Below are 18,310 nucleotides of genomic sequence, written 5' to 3'. Positions count from 1 at the left end.
AAACCCAACGCAGCGACCCCCATCCCAGTGCGTATAGTCAGCATGCCTGGGGTACCAGTAAATAGCTTTGGCTGGAGTTAGCCTAGTGCAGCCACTGGTATCAACTTCCTCCTGCACACCCTGAGCACTGCCAAGACTGACCACAGGCATGTTGCCCCCACGATGGTGCCAGCACCTCAGCATGCCGTCAGCTGCACAGGACCACATCCCATGAAGCCACAGCTGGGGAAGGACAGCATCAATTCAGGAATCAGGGCCTGAACTTGTTGCAACCTGAACCCAGAGGTGTGGAGTAGTCACAAGTCAGTCCAAAGTCAAACCAGCAGGTGTTCAGGTTGTTTTAATGATCTGGTGTCACACAGGGGAGTACTGGTGCACTATGCTGCACTATGGGTGTTAAACTTTGACCCCAGCACTGGGAGGGACATGTGGAACAGCATGACCCTGCTGTGGAAGAATGCCAGAGATGTGATCCATGTTCACCCCCTGGGTAGCACCCAGCCCACAGCTGTACCTGGAGAGCCAAGAACCAGAAAGATCAGCCACCCACCTGGCAGTGGTGGCTCTGGTAGCCCTCTCTATGCAGATATGGAGCCTAAAAATCCTTGGAGTGGCTTGGTTACTGGGCCTTTAGTTAGCAAAGAGGTGTGGCAGGAAACTACAGTAAGCTCTGTGGCAAGGAAGTTGCTGATCCCAGGCTCTCCTTCTTGTGGCAGTTTGACATTGGTGACTGCCCTGGGCCCAGCTGCTTTAACAGCCAGCCCCACCTTCTGTAGGTGTTACTGGGGAAGGGGTTGGCCTGGGAGGCAGAGTGGCTTCTCCTTCCCCTAGTGTTGGGCCTGGCAGACCCCCAGAGGAGGATGCAAGACAGGCTCTGTTTTGGCTAATCCTGCTTGTGGGGCAGGGTCAAGGAGGCCAGGCCCTTCCAGGCAGGGGCTGAGGGGAGGGTTTAGTTGGAAAGCCCTTGTTAAGCATGGAGCACAGCTTGGAAGACTTATCCATGGTCATCTCACTAAAAGCACTATGCAGCACATGCAGGTTGGATACATGGGTGCAAACACAAGGTCCTTTCTCATGTCCCCCAGCTGTTGTTCCTCAGTCAGGGCTCCTCCTCACAGCATCCATCTGCCCCCTGAGGGAAAGGCCTTGGTTCCGCAGAGCTGAGCCCATCTGACTGGTGGTGAGGCCTCCTGGGCTGGGAGCCTATTCCTCCTTCCTTCCCTCTGTTCGTGCATCAATCTCGGGGGAGGTTGGGTGGGGGGATTTTTGTGGCAGATGGCTCCACACCCCAGATTTCCTGGGCATACTCCGTGATGGTCCTGTCACTGGAGAACTTGCCCGAGCACGCAATGTTCCTGATGACTTTCCTAGTCCACTCGCGGGGATCCTGAAGAGAGGCAATGTCAGCAGTCAGTCCCTTACCCAGCTCTGTCCCGGCTCGCAGCATTGCAGGGCACTGGCTGTGCAGACCTGACTGATTTCAATGCCATGGTGTGGGGCTGCCAAAGCAGCAAAACCTGCCTTGCCCTGCCCCACGCCCACACACTGTGGTGTCTGTGAGAAGGGCTCCCACTCTACTGCCTTGGCCAAAGACCCCATCCCTCCCACTCAGTAGCGGGCATGTCTTACCATGAATAGCTGGTCCACTTGACCTTGGCATTTAATGTAGGCCTCATAATCTGCAAACACCTTAAACCTGAAACCCAAAGCAGAGTAGGGCTGGGCTTTGCCTTCTGGGAAGGACAGACATCTTCCTGTGGGCAGGCAGGGCTCAGCCCCTGTGCAGGAGAACCCAGGCCAGCAGGGAAGGAGGCTAAAGCAGGCTGAGCACAGCCCACCAAAGGGAATGCTTCCCAGCACTCACCTGTCATGGTACATGAGCATGTTCACGACATCCCTGAAGCAACCAGGGTCTCGAGGGGAGAAGAAACCGCTGCTGATCTGGTCAATGGCCTGTCTCAGCTCTGGCAGGCGCTCATAGTACTCCCGGGCGTTGTACCTGTGCCCAGCAGAGACAGGCTGTAGGAACTGATGCTCTTCCTGGGGCCCAGCACCCGGAGAGCAGGACCTGACTTCTCCAGGGGCATGGAGGGCAGGTAAGGATGTTGTATGGCTCCTGAGTGAGGGGACTTGTTCCTGGGTGTGCCCATCAGAGCACCCTGCTAGTGGCTCCTAGACCAGTAGCAATGCCTGAAACACTTTTTGCCCAGACTTAATGTCCCATTCACAGCCACTGTGCTCTGGACAAGCTGCATCCCTGATGGACCATCAACGGCCCAGCCCCAGACAGAGGCTGCCTCCAGCCCCCTGTTTTTTCCTGCTCCAGAGCTGCCCAGGGAGGAAGGTGTCCCTCCCAGAGAACATGGCTCTGCCTGCCAGAGCTGGGACCTGTATCTGAAAAGCCCTGGCATGTACCAACCCTTTACGATCCAGGGCCTCCACATCCTCCACTCGCATGCCAAATATGAAGAGGTTTTCTTCGCCTGCCTCCTCAGCCATCTCCACGTTGGCCCCATCCATGGTCCCAATGGTGAGGGCCCCGTTCACCATGAACTTCATGTTGCCAGTACCTGAGGCCTCTGTGCCGGCTGTGGAGATCTGCTGGGAGAGATCTGCTGCTGGGATCACTGCCGGGTGCGAGAGAGGTAGGAGTTAATCCTTGGTACACTGCAGCTCCCTACAACCAGGACAAGCCTGGACATCTGCTAGTGGCCCTTCTGACCTCAACCTCAGCCCAAACAGCATGACTTTGGGGCCAGGCTCAGCTTTGCCATGACCCCATGCAGTTGCTGTCGCTCATGCAGAAAGCTGGCTTCCTGACCTTTGTGGAACCCTCAGGCCCTTCCTAGGGGACAGCCAGCTGTCCTGCCATAACAGCCTCTTAGGCCAGCCAGTTCCTGGGCTTAGCTGGGACATGCCCAACTCCTGACATATGCTTACACAAGACCAGACATACCCTTCTCGGCCAAGGATACCCGGTAATTCTCCAGGAAGATGACCTTGAGCTTGTCCCCCACATAGGGATCGTTGTTGATGACATCACCAACGGATGTGATGAGTTTGATGATCATCTTGGCCATGTGGTAGCCAGGAGCCGCCTGAAGAAGAGCAGCCCAGAAATGGTGAAGGCTTATAAAGGAGAGCATGAGAGATACCAGCGTGGGTCCTCACTGCAGGGAGAGTCTGGGCCTGACCTCTTCTGTTCACAGAGAATCATAGAATGGTTTGGGCTGGAAGGGACTTTTAAAGGCCATCTAGTCCAACACCCCTGCAATAAGCAGGGACATCTTCAACTAGACTAGGTTGCTGAGAGCCTCCTCCAACCTTGAATGTTTCCAGGGATAGAGCATCTGCCACCTCTGGGCAACCTGCTCTAGTGCTTCACCACATTCATTGTAAAAAATTTACGCCATAGATCTAATGTAAACTGATCCTTCTTCAGTTTAAAACTACTATCCCTCAATGCAACAGGCATTGCAGACTAAAAAGTTTGTCTCCATCTTTGTTAAAAAGCCCCCTTTGAGTACTGAAAGACTGCAATAATGTCTCCCCAGAGCCTTCTCTTCTCCAAACTGAACAATCCTAATTCTCCCAGCCATGATTTAGCAAAAAAACCCTCACGGGAGGAGAAGTGCTGAGCCACAGGGAAACAGTGATGGGGCCTTGCTCAATCCAGTTAGTTGTCGCTGCGTTTCCTGAAGAGCCCCACAGCAGACACACACTGGATAACCTACAGGGGGCCCCACCAAGCCACAGAAAGGGGACAGTACCTTCCCCACACCCTCACTGAGCCATGCATGCACCGAGTCTGGAACGCATTTACCTTTCCTCCAATCATAATAGTCCTGGGCACACAGGATTTGGATGGATTACTTCTGATGCCTGAAAGAGCAGGGACCTTTCTTCAAAATTTTTCAAATTTGAAAGGTCAATTTTGATCTTAAAAAAAAATAAAAAAAATCTTCACAACTGCATGCATCAGAGGTGGGCAGGGATCTCAGCCCATGTCACAAGGACCCATCAAACTTGCAGGACTCTGAAGGCAACCAGACATCTGCTGGAGCTGTAGTGGGTGAAAATTGGCTGCAAAATCCTTGAAGAACTACTCAAGCTAGCACAATGCAGAGCTCAAATGGCTTGCCTCCCTTAGGGAATGGGCAGAGGCCCAAAATATACACTGGGAAGTGGGACTTTAACTTGCATCAGGTCAGTCTCAACACCTGCAGAACAGGTGTGGGGGTTACCTGGACACCAGCTGGGCTGGAGATGTGGGCTGTGAGCTTTTCCTCAGAGCTCTGTATGACCCTTCAGACATTTTGTATTCCCTCCTGGAGAGAAGCCCTTCATGACAGGAGGGCAGAGGTAGGCGCAGGAGTCCCTGGCCATCAGCTGCCATAGTTTTACATGGGGAGCCTGGCAGTGAGAGGTTGGGGAACGCTCCTTATGTACCAGCCCAGGCAGGACTTACGGTTGTAGAGGGTGATGGCATGCAGGCAGTTCAGTAGTTGCCGCTTGTACTCATGGATTCGCTTGACTTGAACATCAAACATGGATGAAGGGTTGATCTTCACTTTGTACTGCTCCTCCAAGTAGGCTGCAAACTTCAGCTTGTTCTCCTGGTAAAAAAATATGAGAAATAGGCATGGGTTCTCAGGGCTTGCATCGGACGTGAGTATTTGCTGCTGGGATGTTCCTGGTAGCATGGTGCCTTTAGCCTTCTTCCAACCAACCCACCTCCAGTGCACATTACCTGTTTGACTTTTGCCACATCCCTGATAAAAGTCTCATTATTGATGAAATCCAGTAGCTTCTTCAGCTGGCTCAGATCTGTGATAAAGCCTTCCCCGATTTTCTAAAAGAACAAACCAAGAGAGGAATGTCCCACCTATGAGGCACTTCACCCCGTCCACAACTGCACTTCCCCAACAGAGATGACACAGTCTCACTGGGAACTGGAAGATGCAGTGTGGCCAGGAAAAGGGGCAAAGTTTTATGATGAGGTTACTTCTCTGTGTCCTCAGGAAGCCCAATGGAAATGGGGCACTAGGAAAAACTCAAACAAGCCTCCTTCTCTTAAAAAGCTTTAGTGGGAGGAGGGAGGATGCATGCACAAGTGCCAGGGCCTCCCGGAAGCTGGAGAAACAGATGGGCAGGACATGAACATACATTTAATTACAGGATGATATTCAGCCATGGCATGTCGCAGGGTGAAGCAAAAACCTGTGCTAAAGGGCCTGGAAACAGAGGGAACAGAACTGGGGCTGGGGCTCCAAGGGAGCTCCTTTGTGCCTATGAAGCTGCATGCTTTTGCTGACACCCTGACGGTGCATAGTCACTGCAAGGGCAGGGACCAGACCCAAATTTCTGCAGCTTTTTTTTGCCAACTCTTCATCATCAATTTTAAAGCCCGGCCAACCTCACTCCTACACGTACCACAGGTGTGCACCTCCCAGGCTGTCCCCATGCACACCTGCCAGGTGTCAGCCTTGGGTCTGATCAGACCACAAGAAGAGGTGATCAAACAGATCAGGCTCAGCCTCTCACTTCACATACTCACGACTCACCTCAGCAATAATGTCAGCCAGTCCTGGGTTGCACAGCAGGAGCCAGCGCCTCGGTGTGATCCCATTGGTCTTGTTCTGAAACTTCTCTGGCTCCAGCTCATAGAAATCCTTGAATCTGGAACATCAAGGAGCTCTGAACCACCCACCACCACTCAAAGCTTCAGCTGGGCTCCCACTATGCGTGCTCCTGACTCAGGGCAGACTCTGCTGATCTCCCTGTCACAGGTGTGAACTCTGCTGCCTCTCACCCCCTTCCTCAGCTGTACTGCCAAGAGTTTCACCAGCTCTAAAGGGAGAGAGTCTCCCCAGCCTGCCATATCCAGCAAGGCAGCCAAAACAGACCTGAACACCTAATTGCCCCAGCAAGCCCTCCACAGCTTACAGGCAAACCCCAGTGAGTGGAGAGGGTGCATGCCTTGAGCGTCCCCCAACTCACACTGAGTTCTTCACGATGTCCGAGTGGATGCGGGCCACGCCGTTGACTGCATGGGAGCCAATCACGCAGAGGTGTGCCATGTTAATCCGTTTGCAGTCTCCTTCCTCGATCACCGACATCCTCCGGAGACGGTCAATGTCCCCTGGGTAAAGAGCTGCCACACGCTGCAGGCAGGGAAAGGGACGTTAGTGACGCAGCCATAGGACCTAGGAGCATTCCCATCCTAAGGATGGTCAGATCAAGACCCCCTGAGTTCCCACAGCCTGTGACCAGCCCCGTCCCTTACATCGAGATGCATTTGGTTGAGGGCATAAATGATCTCCAGGTGACGCGGCAGCAACTTTTCAAACATGGAGACGGGCCAGCGCTCCAGGGCTTCAGGCAGCACGGTGTGGTTGGTGTAGGCACAGGTCCGTTTTGTGATCTCCCAGGCCTGTGTTACAAACAGCAGGTTAACATACACATGTCCAGGCCAGGAGGGGAAAGGAAATCCCCTCCTCTTTCCCCTGAAAGGTTCTCCACAGACCTCACAGCTCTGCTTACCTTGTCCCAGTCCACTTTCTCCACATCCACCAGAATCCGCATGAGCTCTGGTATGGACAAGGCAGGGTGGGTGTCATTTAGCTGAATAGCCACCTGCAACACAGACTTGCTGGTCTCAGTTCTGGCAGTGATAGAACTGTGACAGTGCATAGGTTTGGTGTGAGGGTCAGCCCCAAGTCTCTTCTTGTGACACACACCCCCCCAGAAACAGCCAGAGCTCTCAGTAATGGAGCTATTCAAACTTTTCAAGTTTTGCTCCAAATTGCAAATTTCCCCTGGGAAAATAGGCCCAGAGTTCATCTGTTTTACACCCCAATTGCCAGGGTGTTTGTATACATGTTTGTATACACTTGGTCCTGAGTGTTCTGCTTTCCCTCATGATAGGTCTGGCTGGAATGTCCCCCAACCCTCTGACCACAGATTCACCTTGTCTGGGAAGGTTTCAAAGCATGTTCTCACAGGGTCTCGACACCCAAATTTGGAGGACTTAAAGCGGCGGATGATGTCCTGGAGGGTGGCAGCCACCACAAAGTACTCCTGCTTCAGCCGCAGCTCCTTGCCTTCAAAGAACTGCGAAGGGGGGAAACCACAGCCATTAGTGCTGCAGCTGCCACACCCATACCCACTTGGCAGCCAAACCCCTGGAGATGCTCCTAGCCACTCTGATGGGCTTCCCAACAGACCTCACAAGTTCAGCACCTCATCAGGGCAAATGTGGATGTTTCTCATATGTCTCTGATGGGGACAGCAGCTGCAGGGACTGACAAGGGGCTTGGCATTTCAAACAGCTGCCCCCAGAGAGAGCATCAGAGCCTGCCACATCCATGCTACTCCTACAGAGCCAGCGCAGCTCCCTCCTTTGCTGCAAGATCCTTTGCAGGGTTTTTGGATAAAGGATTTTGGGCTCCCTGCAATAGCCAGGAACTAGGAGTGTGTCTCTGGACACAGCAGCTGCCTCTCACATACACTATGCTGGTCTATTTTAAAGCACCAGCATGAATGAAAGAGTGCAGCATAAAATGCAGGGGATGATGAGCTTTTCCAGCACAGATGCTAACCCATGACTAGATAGTGAGGGTTCTTCCCTCTTGGACCCAGTGTCCGGTGAGTGCTTGGCCTGGGACAGCCCCTACAGCGAGAAATCCCTTGAACTGAGAATGGAACGAGTCCCCCCTATATAAATTGGCATAGGCCTTCAAGTTGAAGGAGTAATATGTCTTCCCCTTGCAGCAGGGAACAGAGCAGCTACACAATCTGGGCCAGACTCTTAGCTGCTATCAGTTAGCAGAGACCCTCTGGAGCCTGCAGAGCATTGTGTGTTCATTGGGAATTACAGGGACAACCTATTGTATTAAACCAAAACAATAAGCACCAGGTGGCCATGACCTTCCAGTGCTTGCAAACAAGGAGATGCAAGGAACCTGCAGGAAAGATGATTCTGAGCAACAGGGAAGAGAGGCAAGAGAGTCACTCACATTATCATTTGGGTACAGGACTCTGGATATGTTTTCTGCCAGGTTTCTGTCCAATACCGCCTCGATGTAGTCACCCATATTGACTGCAGCAAGAGAGAAATACACACAGCACTCCAGCAGCCGTAGAGACTCAGGCAGGTAGGTCCCTGACACTGCACTTTTCCCTCTTCGCTCATAGAGAGCTTTTGTAACGTGACTATTCAGGCTGGAATTAATGGAATATAACGGGAATGTACGTGTGTGAAGGGCACCAGAGTGACAGGAGGAGATGGGACAAGAGAAAGGCACATCTCCATGTGCTTCTCAAGACACACGTATCAGGAAGGACAGACAGAAACTGAAGACAGATAGCAGCCAGAGAGGGCAAAAGAAGGAATTGAGTGATCAGCCATCTTGCTTAAGAACTAAGGAGAAACGCGGGTGGGCAAAGAAGCATAAACACCACAGTCACAGTCAGCTCCTAAAGGGTACAACAGGCTCATCAAAACCCAGCTCACAACTGCCGATCAAGAACTGAGGAGGCTCAGGAGCTGTTACCCCATGTCCCCCACACAAGTTCTCCTGGCAAGGCTGCTTGGACACACAAATCTCTGCACTTGCCAGCATGGAAGAATAAATCAAATCAGTCTAATCTAAAACCTTCCCCTTCTGTAACAGACTAGCACTGACATTTGGTGTGTTAGCTGCCCTATATCTGCTCTTCAGCACTGCAATTAAAGCCTGGAAAATGCACCTAAAGCAAACCAACAGTAAGGTGGGCTGTGCTGCTCTTTTCCATCGGCACTGCACAGAAAATGACCCTACATAGAAACTTTGCAACTCATTTGGTGATGTAGGGAATCCAGTAGCAGGTGGACTGCGGGGAAGGCATAGGGCAAGTTGTGAGAGCATGGTAAGTGTGATGGAAATGAAAGGAGAAAGGATGTGTGTCCTGGTACGTGAGGGCTCTGGAAGTAGTTGGGGATAGTGTGATCCATGGATGTGCACACAGTGCTCTGTTTTGGAGGCAGCTAGGAGATATGGATAAAGCAGGCCAGATGGGTAGTGCTGTGCCAGGTGCCATGCACACAGGAACAACTGTGTCCCAGCCTGGCCAGAAGAGAGGCTGTGGAGGGACAGCACTTACACTCCTGGAGGTTGAAGTCATTGGGCGCCTTCGCAGACCAAAGCCTCATGGTGTTCACAGTGTTGTTCTTGTATCCTGGTACTGGTGTGTCGTAAGGCATAGCAAGGACAACCTGCAAAAGGACAGTATCCCCCTCTGGTTAGCAGCACAATGGCCTCAGAGAAGGCAGGAAAGTGGCTGAAACCCTTGCAGGAAGAATCCAGAGGACACAGACAACTGGCTGTGGTAAAACCTCACTTCACTAAAACACTCCTGCTGAGCTTCACAGATTTTCATGGTATCATGGGCACCAACTGGAGTTACAAGCCCATCAGTGAAATGCAAAAGAGAGTTTTAAGCAGCCTGCTGACCTTCCTATACCATCTGGAGTACCTATTAGTTGTTGATCAGAGCAAGCATCCTCAGCTGCCCACTGTGATTCTGTCTGTGCTGGGGTAGAGCCAGGGCAGCTAGGACCTTTGTGTTTCCACATGGGATAAACTCCACAGCCTGAATCCTGCCCATTAGCTTTCTGCAACCTGCCAGCTAACCCTTCCACTGCAGCACCATCCCCAGAGTGATTCAGGGTTTGTTGAACCTGCCTGGATAAATTCACTGAGATCTCCAGCACCTGAACTGAAAGCGAGTGTGAAACTATTTTTGCAGTTTACAGATGATGCTTAAGCCTCAAGATCCTGTGCACATGGCTACAGGGAGTAACACTGGGGCTTCCAGCTCAGATTACACTAGCTAAGCAAGGCATGGGTGTGTTTACAAGCACACTGATGTGCCAACACCTGCGTGCCTCCAGACCTATTGCCAACAACGTGAGGCACCCTGAACTCAGCCTGGAACAAAGAGGCCAAGGGCTTATGTCAGCAGAGCTGAATGGTACTTGCAGAGCAAGACCCTGATCCTGCAGCACGAAGCCCAGGCCTCCTCTCTGACACTGGCAAAGAGAGCCAGCACCCTCCTAAACAAGTCAATCTAATGGAACACCAGGCAGAGACTGTCCCCAAGATGTGAGAAGCAGCAGAGAACTGGAGAAGCTGCGTTCAGAGAGCAGGGAAAACTCAGTATTTTGGTCCTGAACAGCCTCTTTGTGCTGGCATCAGCAATACGTCTCCTCTGGGATCAGCAAGAGCTCAAGCTGCTATTACCAGCTCTGAACACAGAAGCAGGCAGAGAGCCTGCCCAGAGACTGGGGCACACATCACATGAACTCAGCAATGCTATATTTGGAGACTGCGTCTTCGGGTTTTTTGAGCCTTTCCAACTTGTTCCCTTAACAGCACTATCTGAAAATTCACTTCCTTGTAGGAAGCAATGTTTGGGATCCCTGAAACCCTGGACAACCGTTAGGACCAGAAGAGAGAGATGCTGTAATGCAATGGCACTCAGTCCCCAACTGGATGCCTGCTGCACTCGGGGACCAGAGAGCTCTGGCACAGTGCCTCCAAGATATTCACAGGGCTGTGGTGTTGAGCCCCTGCACTGTTTGTGCTGGGAGTGGCCTAAGTCACTGCACAGCCTTGAGCAACCAGACTCCTGGAAAACGACCTGGTTTATTTCTCCTCTGAGCAGGCCCAGGTGACTCTGAAACTGAGCTTCAGCTCTCGGCACTGAAGAGAATGGCTGGGCTCTGTGACTGAGCTCCTCGGATGAACCGAGCTGGCTCATCAGGCTGAGAGACTGCTGGAACATCACAGGAACAAGGCTAGGTCATATCCCTGAATCCCAGAGAAATTAATCATCCTTTCTTCCTCCATCCTGGGCACTGCTTACACAGGAGAGGATGAAGCATCTTTGATCCTCTTAATAGACCTGTGCCTCTTCACAGCTTGCCTTCCTCAGCTGCGAGATGGGAATGCATCTGTGATGCAGCAGCCTGTGCCCTGAGCAAGCACGTGCTCCTGAAGTACAACACTACTTCCTCAACTGTGGGAGGCTGAAGGAGCATTTGTGCTCCACAATGCCACAAAACAAGGCCTCCGGGCAGACTGGAGACTAGAAACCACCTCCAGCCTCCCCTGACAGCACTCTGCCAGTTGGGCTTGTCTGGGAAAGAGGAACTTGCTCTGATCACAGGAGTTAAACACCCACGGTGCTGCCCACCCACAGCAGCAGCACTAGAACCACCTGCAAAACCACTGAGTGTGAGTGAGCAGTGGCCAGGAGCAGTGCAGAAGGAATCTAGCAGAGCTGCCAGGGTTCTCCAATTTGTCCTCCAACATAAATCCATTCAAGACTGTGGGGTTTCACCCTGGAGATCAGCAGGGAAGGAGGCCCCAACTGATCTGAAGTTGTTATCATCCCTCTTTTTTCTCAATTCCTACTGCAACAAATCAACAAAAATTTTTTTCAAATCATTTAGGCTACAGCGTCACTTTCATAATTGCAAGGGTAGCAGAGAGAGTTTTGCCAATCTGGGAGAGAAGCAAAGCCTGAACCCCTCATGCAGCCCAGGCTCAGACGCTCCCCCTCCTCACTACCCTGCCTGGTCTCCTCCAGCCCAGCACTGACACAGATGATGGTGGTACCTGGGTGTCGATCCACTTCACACCCTCAGGAGTGTGATCCACACGGCCGTAGAAGTGCACAGGGAGCATGTACTCTGGGCGAGCTTTCTCCCAGGGATTGCCATAGCGTAGCCAGTCATCCGCCTCCTCCACCTGCAAGAGGCAAAAGAGGTTCAACAGATGGCTTGTGTCTACAAGTGAAGGCTAAATAAGGCTCTCCGAAGGCACACCAGTTTAAAAACAAAACTCTAGCAAGCTGGCTTTAAAAATGGATATGCAGAGGCCTCTAGAGGACAGCTGGGCTTTCCAAAACTTAGATGTCTGCATCCCGACTGGTATAAATAAATCAGCCTCTATGGGCTTTGCAGCACTGTTCGGGTTTAAGCCATCCAAACTGCACAGATCACTGCACTCTGTCTCCATGCCTTTACATCCAGTTTGATTGTTACACTTGGGATGTGGCACCCACTGGTGCTGTTCCTGGCCACAAGTCACCCTCTGTAATCTAGGTCTGTAACAGGGAGGGTTTTTCCTCTCAGCTGGTAACAGTGAACCCATCAGAGTCACCAAGGTTGATGTTATCCAGGAGCCAGAGGGGCTGAGGCACTTGGAGAGATGCTTTGTGCCTCCCAGGCATTTCTCTGCTGGGAAGGGGAGGAGAGAGGGAAGGGCAGCTCTGAGCCGCAGCCCAGCATGCCACCACCTCCATTCTTTTTTAAGTAACATGAAGTCAAATACAGCGGAAGCTTTTTTCCCCGCTTCTACCATTTATAGGGTCTAGCATTGCAGCTTTTTTGTGGAGAAGGAGGAAGAAACAATCTTCAAACCTCTCACTATTTTAGGGGGAAAAAGGTACTTTATGCTCAGAAGCAAGACATGTCTCCTCATGGAAACAACTTCCAGATATACACTAAGGAAAACTGCCAGCTGGGGCATTTTAGCTATTTTCACTAGAAAATACTATGATCACTAATGCTACAGGAAAGTCCCCGTTTAAGACCCTGCTGCCAGTGACCCAGGGAACCCACAGGAGCAGCAGCACCCAGGCACTTGCCCGTGTTCCATTATGTTCAAATCCATCCTTCACCAGACACCTGCATGAGGTATTTAGGCACATCTCCATCCTTAGTCTGACTCCTTGCCCACTCACTGCCAGGCTGGATGGGACTCTGGAGTTGTTGCAGCTGTGTCATGGAGCCCCAGGCAGGGAGACCTCTGGTCTCAGCCATGCCCTGTGGCTCAAGTTCCACATGATCCTGCCCAGTGATGGACTCATATGCCCAGTTTAGGAGCAGCTCAAGGCACTGCAGTGCATTTTGTGTGGCCAGGCCTTGTCCACAGGAAGAGGTGGCCACTGCAGTATAAAACAGAGGGAGAAGAGCTGACCTGAGCTTCCCAACGTACCTGCCAACCGTCGACAATCTTCTGGTTGAAGATACCGAACTCGTAGCGGATGCCATAACCGTATGCAGCCAGGCCCAGCGTGGCCATGGAGTCCAGGAAACAGGCTGGAAGAGCAGAGCAGGGTCATACTGCAAGGAACCTCAATCCTCTCTTGCTGCATTTGCTACAGTGTGCTGTGCATGGAGGTGAGGGGCTGCCACAACCAGTGCTGCTGGAAATGTTTATTAGTCAGAGAAAATCTATGTGCAGAAGGGACAGAAGGAGAATGACTCCAGCAGGACCCTATGTATATCCTGCCAAGCCATCATGAACCCCCCCAAACTGTTGGTGGCAAGAAGAGGTCACCAAAACACTAAATCCAGCCTTGTTGCAGTGAGAGCTCTTCTAAACTTGCCTGAGGTGCTAATGCCTTGCTGTAAGCCTGCCTGCCCAGTAAAGAAGGGCTTCTGACCCCAACTCACTGCACCACCAGCTACTTAACTATCATTGTTTCTAAAGGAAACCTTTCCAGCCCTCAGTCCCGGCAGCTCTGGTAAAGATCAGCCCCAGCATTTACTCCACACTGGGGAGCTCTCATCTTCAGCTGTCCCATGGGACAGGCAGACTAAAATAGCAGCCAACAATCTGTCTCTGTGATAGCTGCTGAGTGCCTCTGAGAAGTGAGAGATTTCTCATGGAGGTGAGGAGAAAGGCTCCAACAGCCTCTTTCAGCCGCAGCCCTGCCTTCTGCGCTGCGGAACACACACCTACATCTCCTGGATGCTCTCACTGTGGAGGGGGCTTGTTTCTGGCCAGCCAGGAGCAGGCATAAAGGTACCATACTGCTGAAGGCCTGCAGGGCAGAAGGCAGTGGCGAGGGTGTGACAGCTTCCACCCTTGGTCCCCGTGCACTCTGCAAAAGAAGGGGGCTTCCCTCTCCCTGTATTACCTGCCAGGCGGCCCAGGCCTCCGTTTCCCAGCCCAGCATCTTCTTCAATTTCTTCCAGCTCCTCCAAGTCCAAACCCAGCTATTGGAAAGAGCCACAGCAGAACATGTCACCACTCAAAACCCATGTCCTGAGCTGTTCTCTGAGGAGGCCAAACACAGATCCCAAACCCAACCACACTGTGGGAAATTAAACCCACAGGGTCTTTGCTCCGTCCCCACCACTCCCCACAAAGCATCTCAACAGCTCCTGGTCCTCGGGCAGCCCAGTTAATTGGGAAGCAATTTAGCACATCATCAAACACCCCTTTCCTATGAACTAGGTTTCCTTAGAGACTTCAAACAAAACACTCATCCCCTGGCAGCCCCCCATGCCAGGAGGCCCTTCAACCAAACTCGCCATTGGAGACAGGATGGTGAATGGTCAAGCTGGTGTGCAAGGGACCCCCAAGTCCAGCAGGGCAGGTCATCCCTCTGCTTGCATCCATCAAGTCCTTGAGAAAGGGCATGACCAGGCTGGCAGTAAGTACTCTCCGTGCTTCCCATATCCTGTCCAGCCTGCAGTCGAGCTCCTTGGCCGCAGTCCATTGCTGGAAGTGGTTGCCTGCATCCACTGTTTGTTCTCTGGCCTGGGGGCCACTGCCGGATGAAGGCTAAGCATGCCAGCAGCAAGGACTCTCCAGGAGTCAAGAGATGCTGCCTCCTGGAGGGCAGCAGTATCTCACCTTGGTGCCAGGGGGGACAGCAGGCTGTTAAGCCAACACTATGGCTGCTCCCCAAACTGTTTTCCCAGACTTCAGTGGTCTGCAACCACAAGATGGGAAAGCCTCATGCACAGGGTGATGGGGACACCAAAAATGAGGCAAATTCTCTCACTGACAGAGTCATGCTGGATAGGACACCTCCCAACACACCTGGGGCCGGGGGGAAGAGGCAGGGAGAAATAAAGCCTTTGGGTGAGAAAGCCAAAAAACTCACATTCTGCCAAAAAACGTCACTGAGCTGCTGAGAGATGGCTGCAAATAACGATATAAGTAACCATGGCCTCACATTTGTGATTGTCTTGGTGATACCAATCTGTGTCTTTTTCCAATTAGAAATCATCTGATTACATTTTACTTCAAGTAAACAATTTCCCTCCTTTCTCCCTTCTCAATGATTAACTTCTCTCTGGCAACTCTGCTGCTGTGCCTTGTGAAATGAAATGTAATTTGGTGTTTTGGTGCTCCAGTTTCCTCTTCTGGCCCAGTTTCTCCTATCAGTCTACATGGCCTGTGGTAAGTAGTCATCTCTCCTGCTAACGGAAAGCTCTTTGCAGCCTGTGACTCCCTAATCATTTGGGATACTGGGTGTTGTTTTCTGTATACACTTCTGGATTTTCCCATTCACTACAGGAAAACAGTGGTTTGAAAAAACCGTACTCTAACTCCAAGGCAACCAAGGGTCCCCACACTGTCTTCTGCAGGGAATGAAAAACACTAAGAGAGAGCCAAGCCTCGTTTTGTACAGTCAAAAGAACACAACCTTAGGGTAAAGCCCTGAGAAATAGAGATACCCATGCCTCTGCATGGAAAAGGTTAGCCAGTACCTCAGGGGGACCCTGGTACCCCAAGACTTTACCTGGTAAATGGCTTCGTCACAAGCATTCTGCAGGCCCAAATTCACCATGGTGTTCTGCAGAGTGCGACCCATGTAGAACTCCAGGGACAGGTAGTAAATGCGCTGGGGAGGCAAAGCAAGTCGCTTACACACAGCACAGCACTTTGCTTTCACCAAAGTTGCTTAAAATGAAGAGCAGACCCAAGCATTTTCCAGAGTAGGGATGTCTTCCCAGACTGGCTCTTGGCGCCTGCTCCTGAACACCACGCACCACAGTTGTTTGTCAGAAGAATCTTGCACGGGATGCCGGCCAAGCCTCCGCCACGCATCTCCCTGCCAACAGCCTTCTATAGAAAAATCTCGCTGCCTGTTAAGTGTTTCCCTAATTAACTCAGGGCAAGAATTATCTAGGATTCTGAATAGTATATTTATACACTGTCAGGCTCAGCTGAGGTGATGTTTACGCTGGGCTTTTAAAGTTTTCCCAGGCTAGGCTGAAGCTGATCCAGAGCCTCCCGAAAGCCAGAGTGAGACCCCTGCCCCGCACAGGCTGGCTGGGCCCAGGACCAGCACCTTCCTGCTGGCAATTTTCCAGCACTCCCATCACATGGGTCTTCCTGTTCTCCCCACGCTGAGTTTCATACGTTTCATCCTGTTGAACAAATAAACTGTCCCAAGGGTGGCAGGGTTCCTGGCACAACTGTGCACGACAGGCTGCTCCGTTGTGACCCTCCAAGTTTGAGAGGAGCCGCGCCTGTGCCACGAATGCTAACGAAAGCCTGTGTGTGGGACAAGAAACAGGCTGTGCAAACTTTTGCCCTCACTCAGATTTATTGCTGTGGATATTTTTATAAACAAACAGGAATTTTTAACAGAGCAATAACCTGACTTTAAATTGTGCTTTCCCTTGAATCTCTTTCCACTGTAGCTTGGATCTTTCCCTGCTAAGCAGCAGGATTACCCACTCTGCCACCTCTGCTGGGAGTCTGAAAGGGTCTGTTTATTCCCTGGGGCTCATCAGAAAAACCAAAAACATTGCACAATTGCACAAATGCTCTGCCCCTTTCAGTCTGCCACAGAAACACATTCCTAGTGAAAATCTAAGTGTGGGGGACAGTAAGAGAACTCGCTCCAAGCTCCTCTGAGCCTTTATGGGACCTGTACAATTCCTTCTGTTGTTGCAGCAATACACATCAGGGCACATTTTGTGAGTTAGGATAAAAGCCCCATGCACCAGTGTAACTTCCAGTGTATGTGCAGCCATTCCGTTGTGAAAGTGCACTTTGCTTCTTGTGTCAAGGCAGTATTCATAATATTGGGAAATGAGCTGACTCAGGGAGGCAGCTGCCTGCACAAGGGGAAGGTATGTGCCTTTCCTAGTACCTGCTCTCTGTGGCTCTCCACTCAAATGCTGGATCAGGTCTCAATTTAAATGTCCTGCAGCCCCCAGCTCCTCCAGCATCGCTGTCCTGACTTGACAAGTGGGAATAAACCCCAGGGTTTGGTTACCTGGGAGAGCTTGTCTGGTTTTCACAAGGCAAGAAACTCCTCTCCGGTCTCAAAGCCGAGCTGCCTGCATATTTTGCAGGAGTGAAGTCAGGACAGGGCTGTGCTGAGGCACGTGCTGAGATATGGAGGTGACGATGCCCACAGGGGACACCAGCGCGGCAGTGCCAGGGCAGGACATGGCCGCGGTGGAGTGTGCACAAGATTTAGCGCCAGCAAGGCCCATGGAAGGGCATGCTCAGAGTGGGATCACAGGGGACGTGGCTGCAACAAGGTGTAGGGGGTCACAGTTATGGGGGGTTCTGAGGGGGGACAATGCTGCAGCAAGGTTCATTGAGACAAGACTACAAAAGTGTTTGTGGGGACACAGTTACGGCAAACTGCACAAGGGACACAGCCATGGTGATGTCCATGGCAAGATCTGTGTGAGGGACATGGCTGAGCCAAGGCTCATGGGGACACAGCCACTGTGAAGTGCATTCAAGGGACATGGCCATGCTGCCATGGGGACACGGCCATGGCAATGCCCAGGGGGACACAGCCACAGCAGAGTGTGAGGGATGCAAGTGTGACAATGCCCACAGGGAAGAAGTCATGGCAGGATGCACCAGCGGCACGGCCATGGCAAGGAGCCATGGCCGTGGTGATGCACAAGGGGCCACAGCCACAGCCAGGCACACGCAAGAGACAAGGCTGAGGGAATGCCCGTGGGTCATGCCTGCAGTGACACCCGTCAGGGGGACACGGAGACACCTGCGAAGAAGGCACAGCCGCCGCGCCCCAGTCCCTTGTCCCCCCGGGGCTCACCTTGGGGTCCCGCTCGTAGTAGTGCTGCTGGGTGCGGATCCAGCGCCCCACCAGGTGGTCGCGCACCGTGTGGGCCAGCGCGAAGTAGTAGTCGCGGGGGGTGGCGACGTTGCGGTCCTTGACGAGGGTGAAGTGGAGGTGCCGGTTGAAGCTCTTGCGCACCTCCGCCACGTCCCCCAGCCCCGCGATGCCCCGCACGCTGATCTGCTTCCGACGGTCCCCGTTCGCTCGCGGCGGCGCCGCCATCCCGCCGCCGCCGCCCCGCCGGCTCCGCCGCTGCCGCAGCCGGGGCTGGGGCAGGTCCGGGGCAGCCGCGCCTGCGCCTCCACCGCCCGCGACGAGGCCGGGGCCGCTGCCGGGGCGGGCTGCGACCGCGGGGGCGGGCTGATGGGACGGGGATGGCCAGTTGGGACTGGGGTGGCGTAGG

General features: G+C 52.5%; 1 protein-coding gene across 1 annotated transcript; it reads right to left on the bottom strand.

The window, feature by feature from the left end:
* Window positions 1–322: 322 nt before the first annotated feature.
* Window positions 323–18,209, bottom strand: PYGB (glycogen phosphorylase B). The gene is made up of 20 exons (XM_029964849.1): window positions 17,884–18,209; window positions 15,592–15,693; window positions 13,975–14,053; window positions 13,047–13,150; window positions 11,664–11,795; window positions 9,145–9,256; window positions 8,019–8,101; window positions 6,970–7,113; window positions 6,544–6,636; window positions 6,287–6,433; window positions 6,001–6,164; window positions 5,565–5,679; window positions 4,751–4,852; window positions 4,469–4,616; window positions 3,824–3,882; window positions 2,957–3,098; window positions 2,420–2,627; window positions 1,865–1,999; window positions 1,630–1,696; window positions 323–1,387 (listed from the first exon to the last, which is right to left on the bottom strand). Exons 1-20 carry the CDS (start codon window positions 18,127–18,129, stop codon window positions 1,235–1,237), a joined length of 2,535 nt encoding a protein of 844 aa, XP_029820709.1. The 5' UTR covers window positions 18,130–18,209; the 3' UTR covers window positions 323–1,234.
* Between the last annotated feature and the right edge of the window lie 101 nt (window positions 18,210–18,310).

This window comes from Manacus vitellinus, unplaced genomic scaffold, assembly GCF_001715985.3.
Source record: "Manacus vitellinus isolate BGI_N305 unplaced genomic scaffold, ASM171598v3 scaffold_81_pilon, whole genome shotgun sequence".
NCBI lineage: Eukaryota > Metazoa > Chordata > Aves > Passeriformes > Pipridae > Manacus > Manacus vitellinus.
This window is presented reverse-complemented; position numbering and strand designations above follow the sequence as displayed.

What these genes read in the sequence shown, in the direction of transcription:
- PYGB (XM_029964849.1), bottom strand. Translation starts at nt 18,129, where the DNA reads ATGGCGGCGCCGCCGCGAGCGAACGGGGACCGTCGGAAGCAGATCAGC. An exon ending in TGAAGTGGATCGACACCCAG is followed by an intron (nt 9,257 to 11,663) that starts GTACCACCATCA and finishes GTCCTTTTGCAG; the next exon opens with GTTGTCCTTGCTATGCCTTA. An exon ending in GGTATCCTTGGCCGAGAAGG is followed by an intron (nt 2,628 to 2,956) that starts GTATGTCTGGTC and finishes CGCACCCGGCAG; the next exon opens with TGATCCCAGCAGCAGATCTC.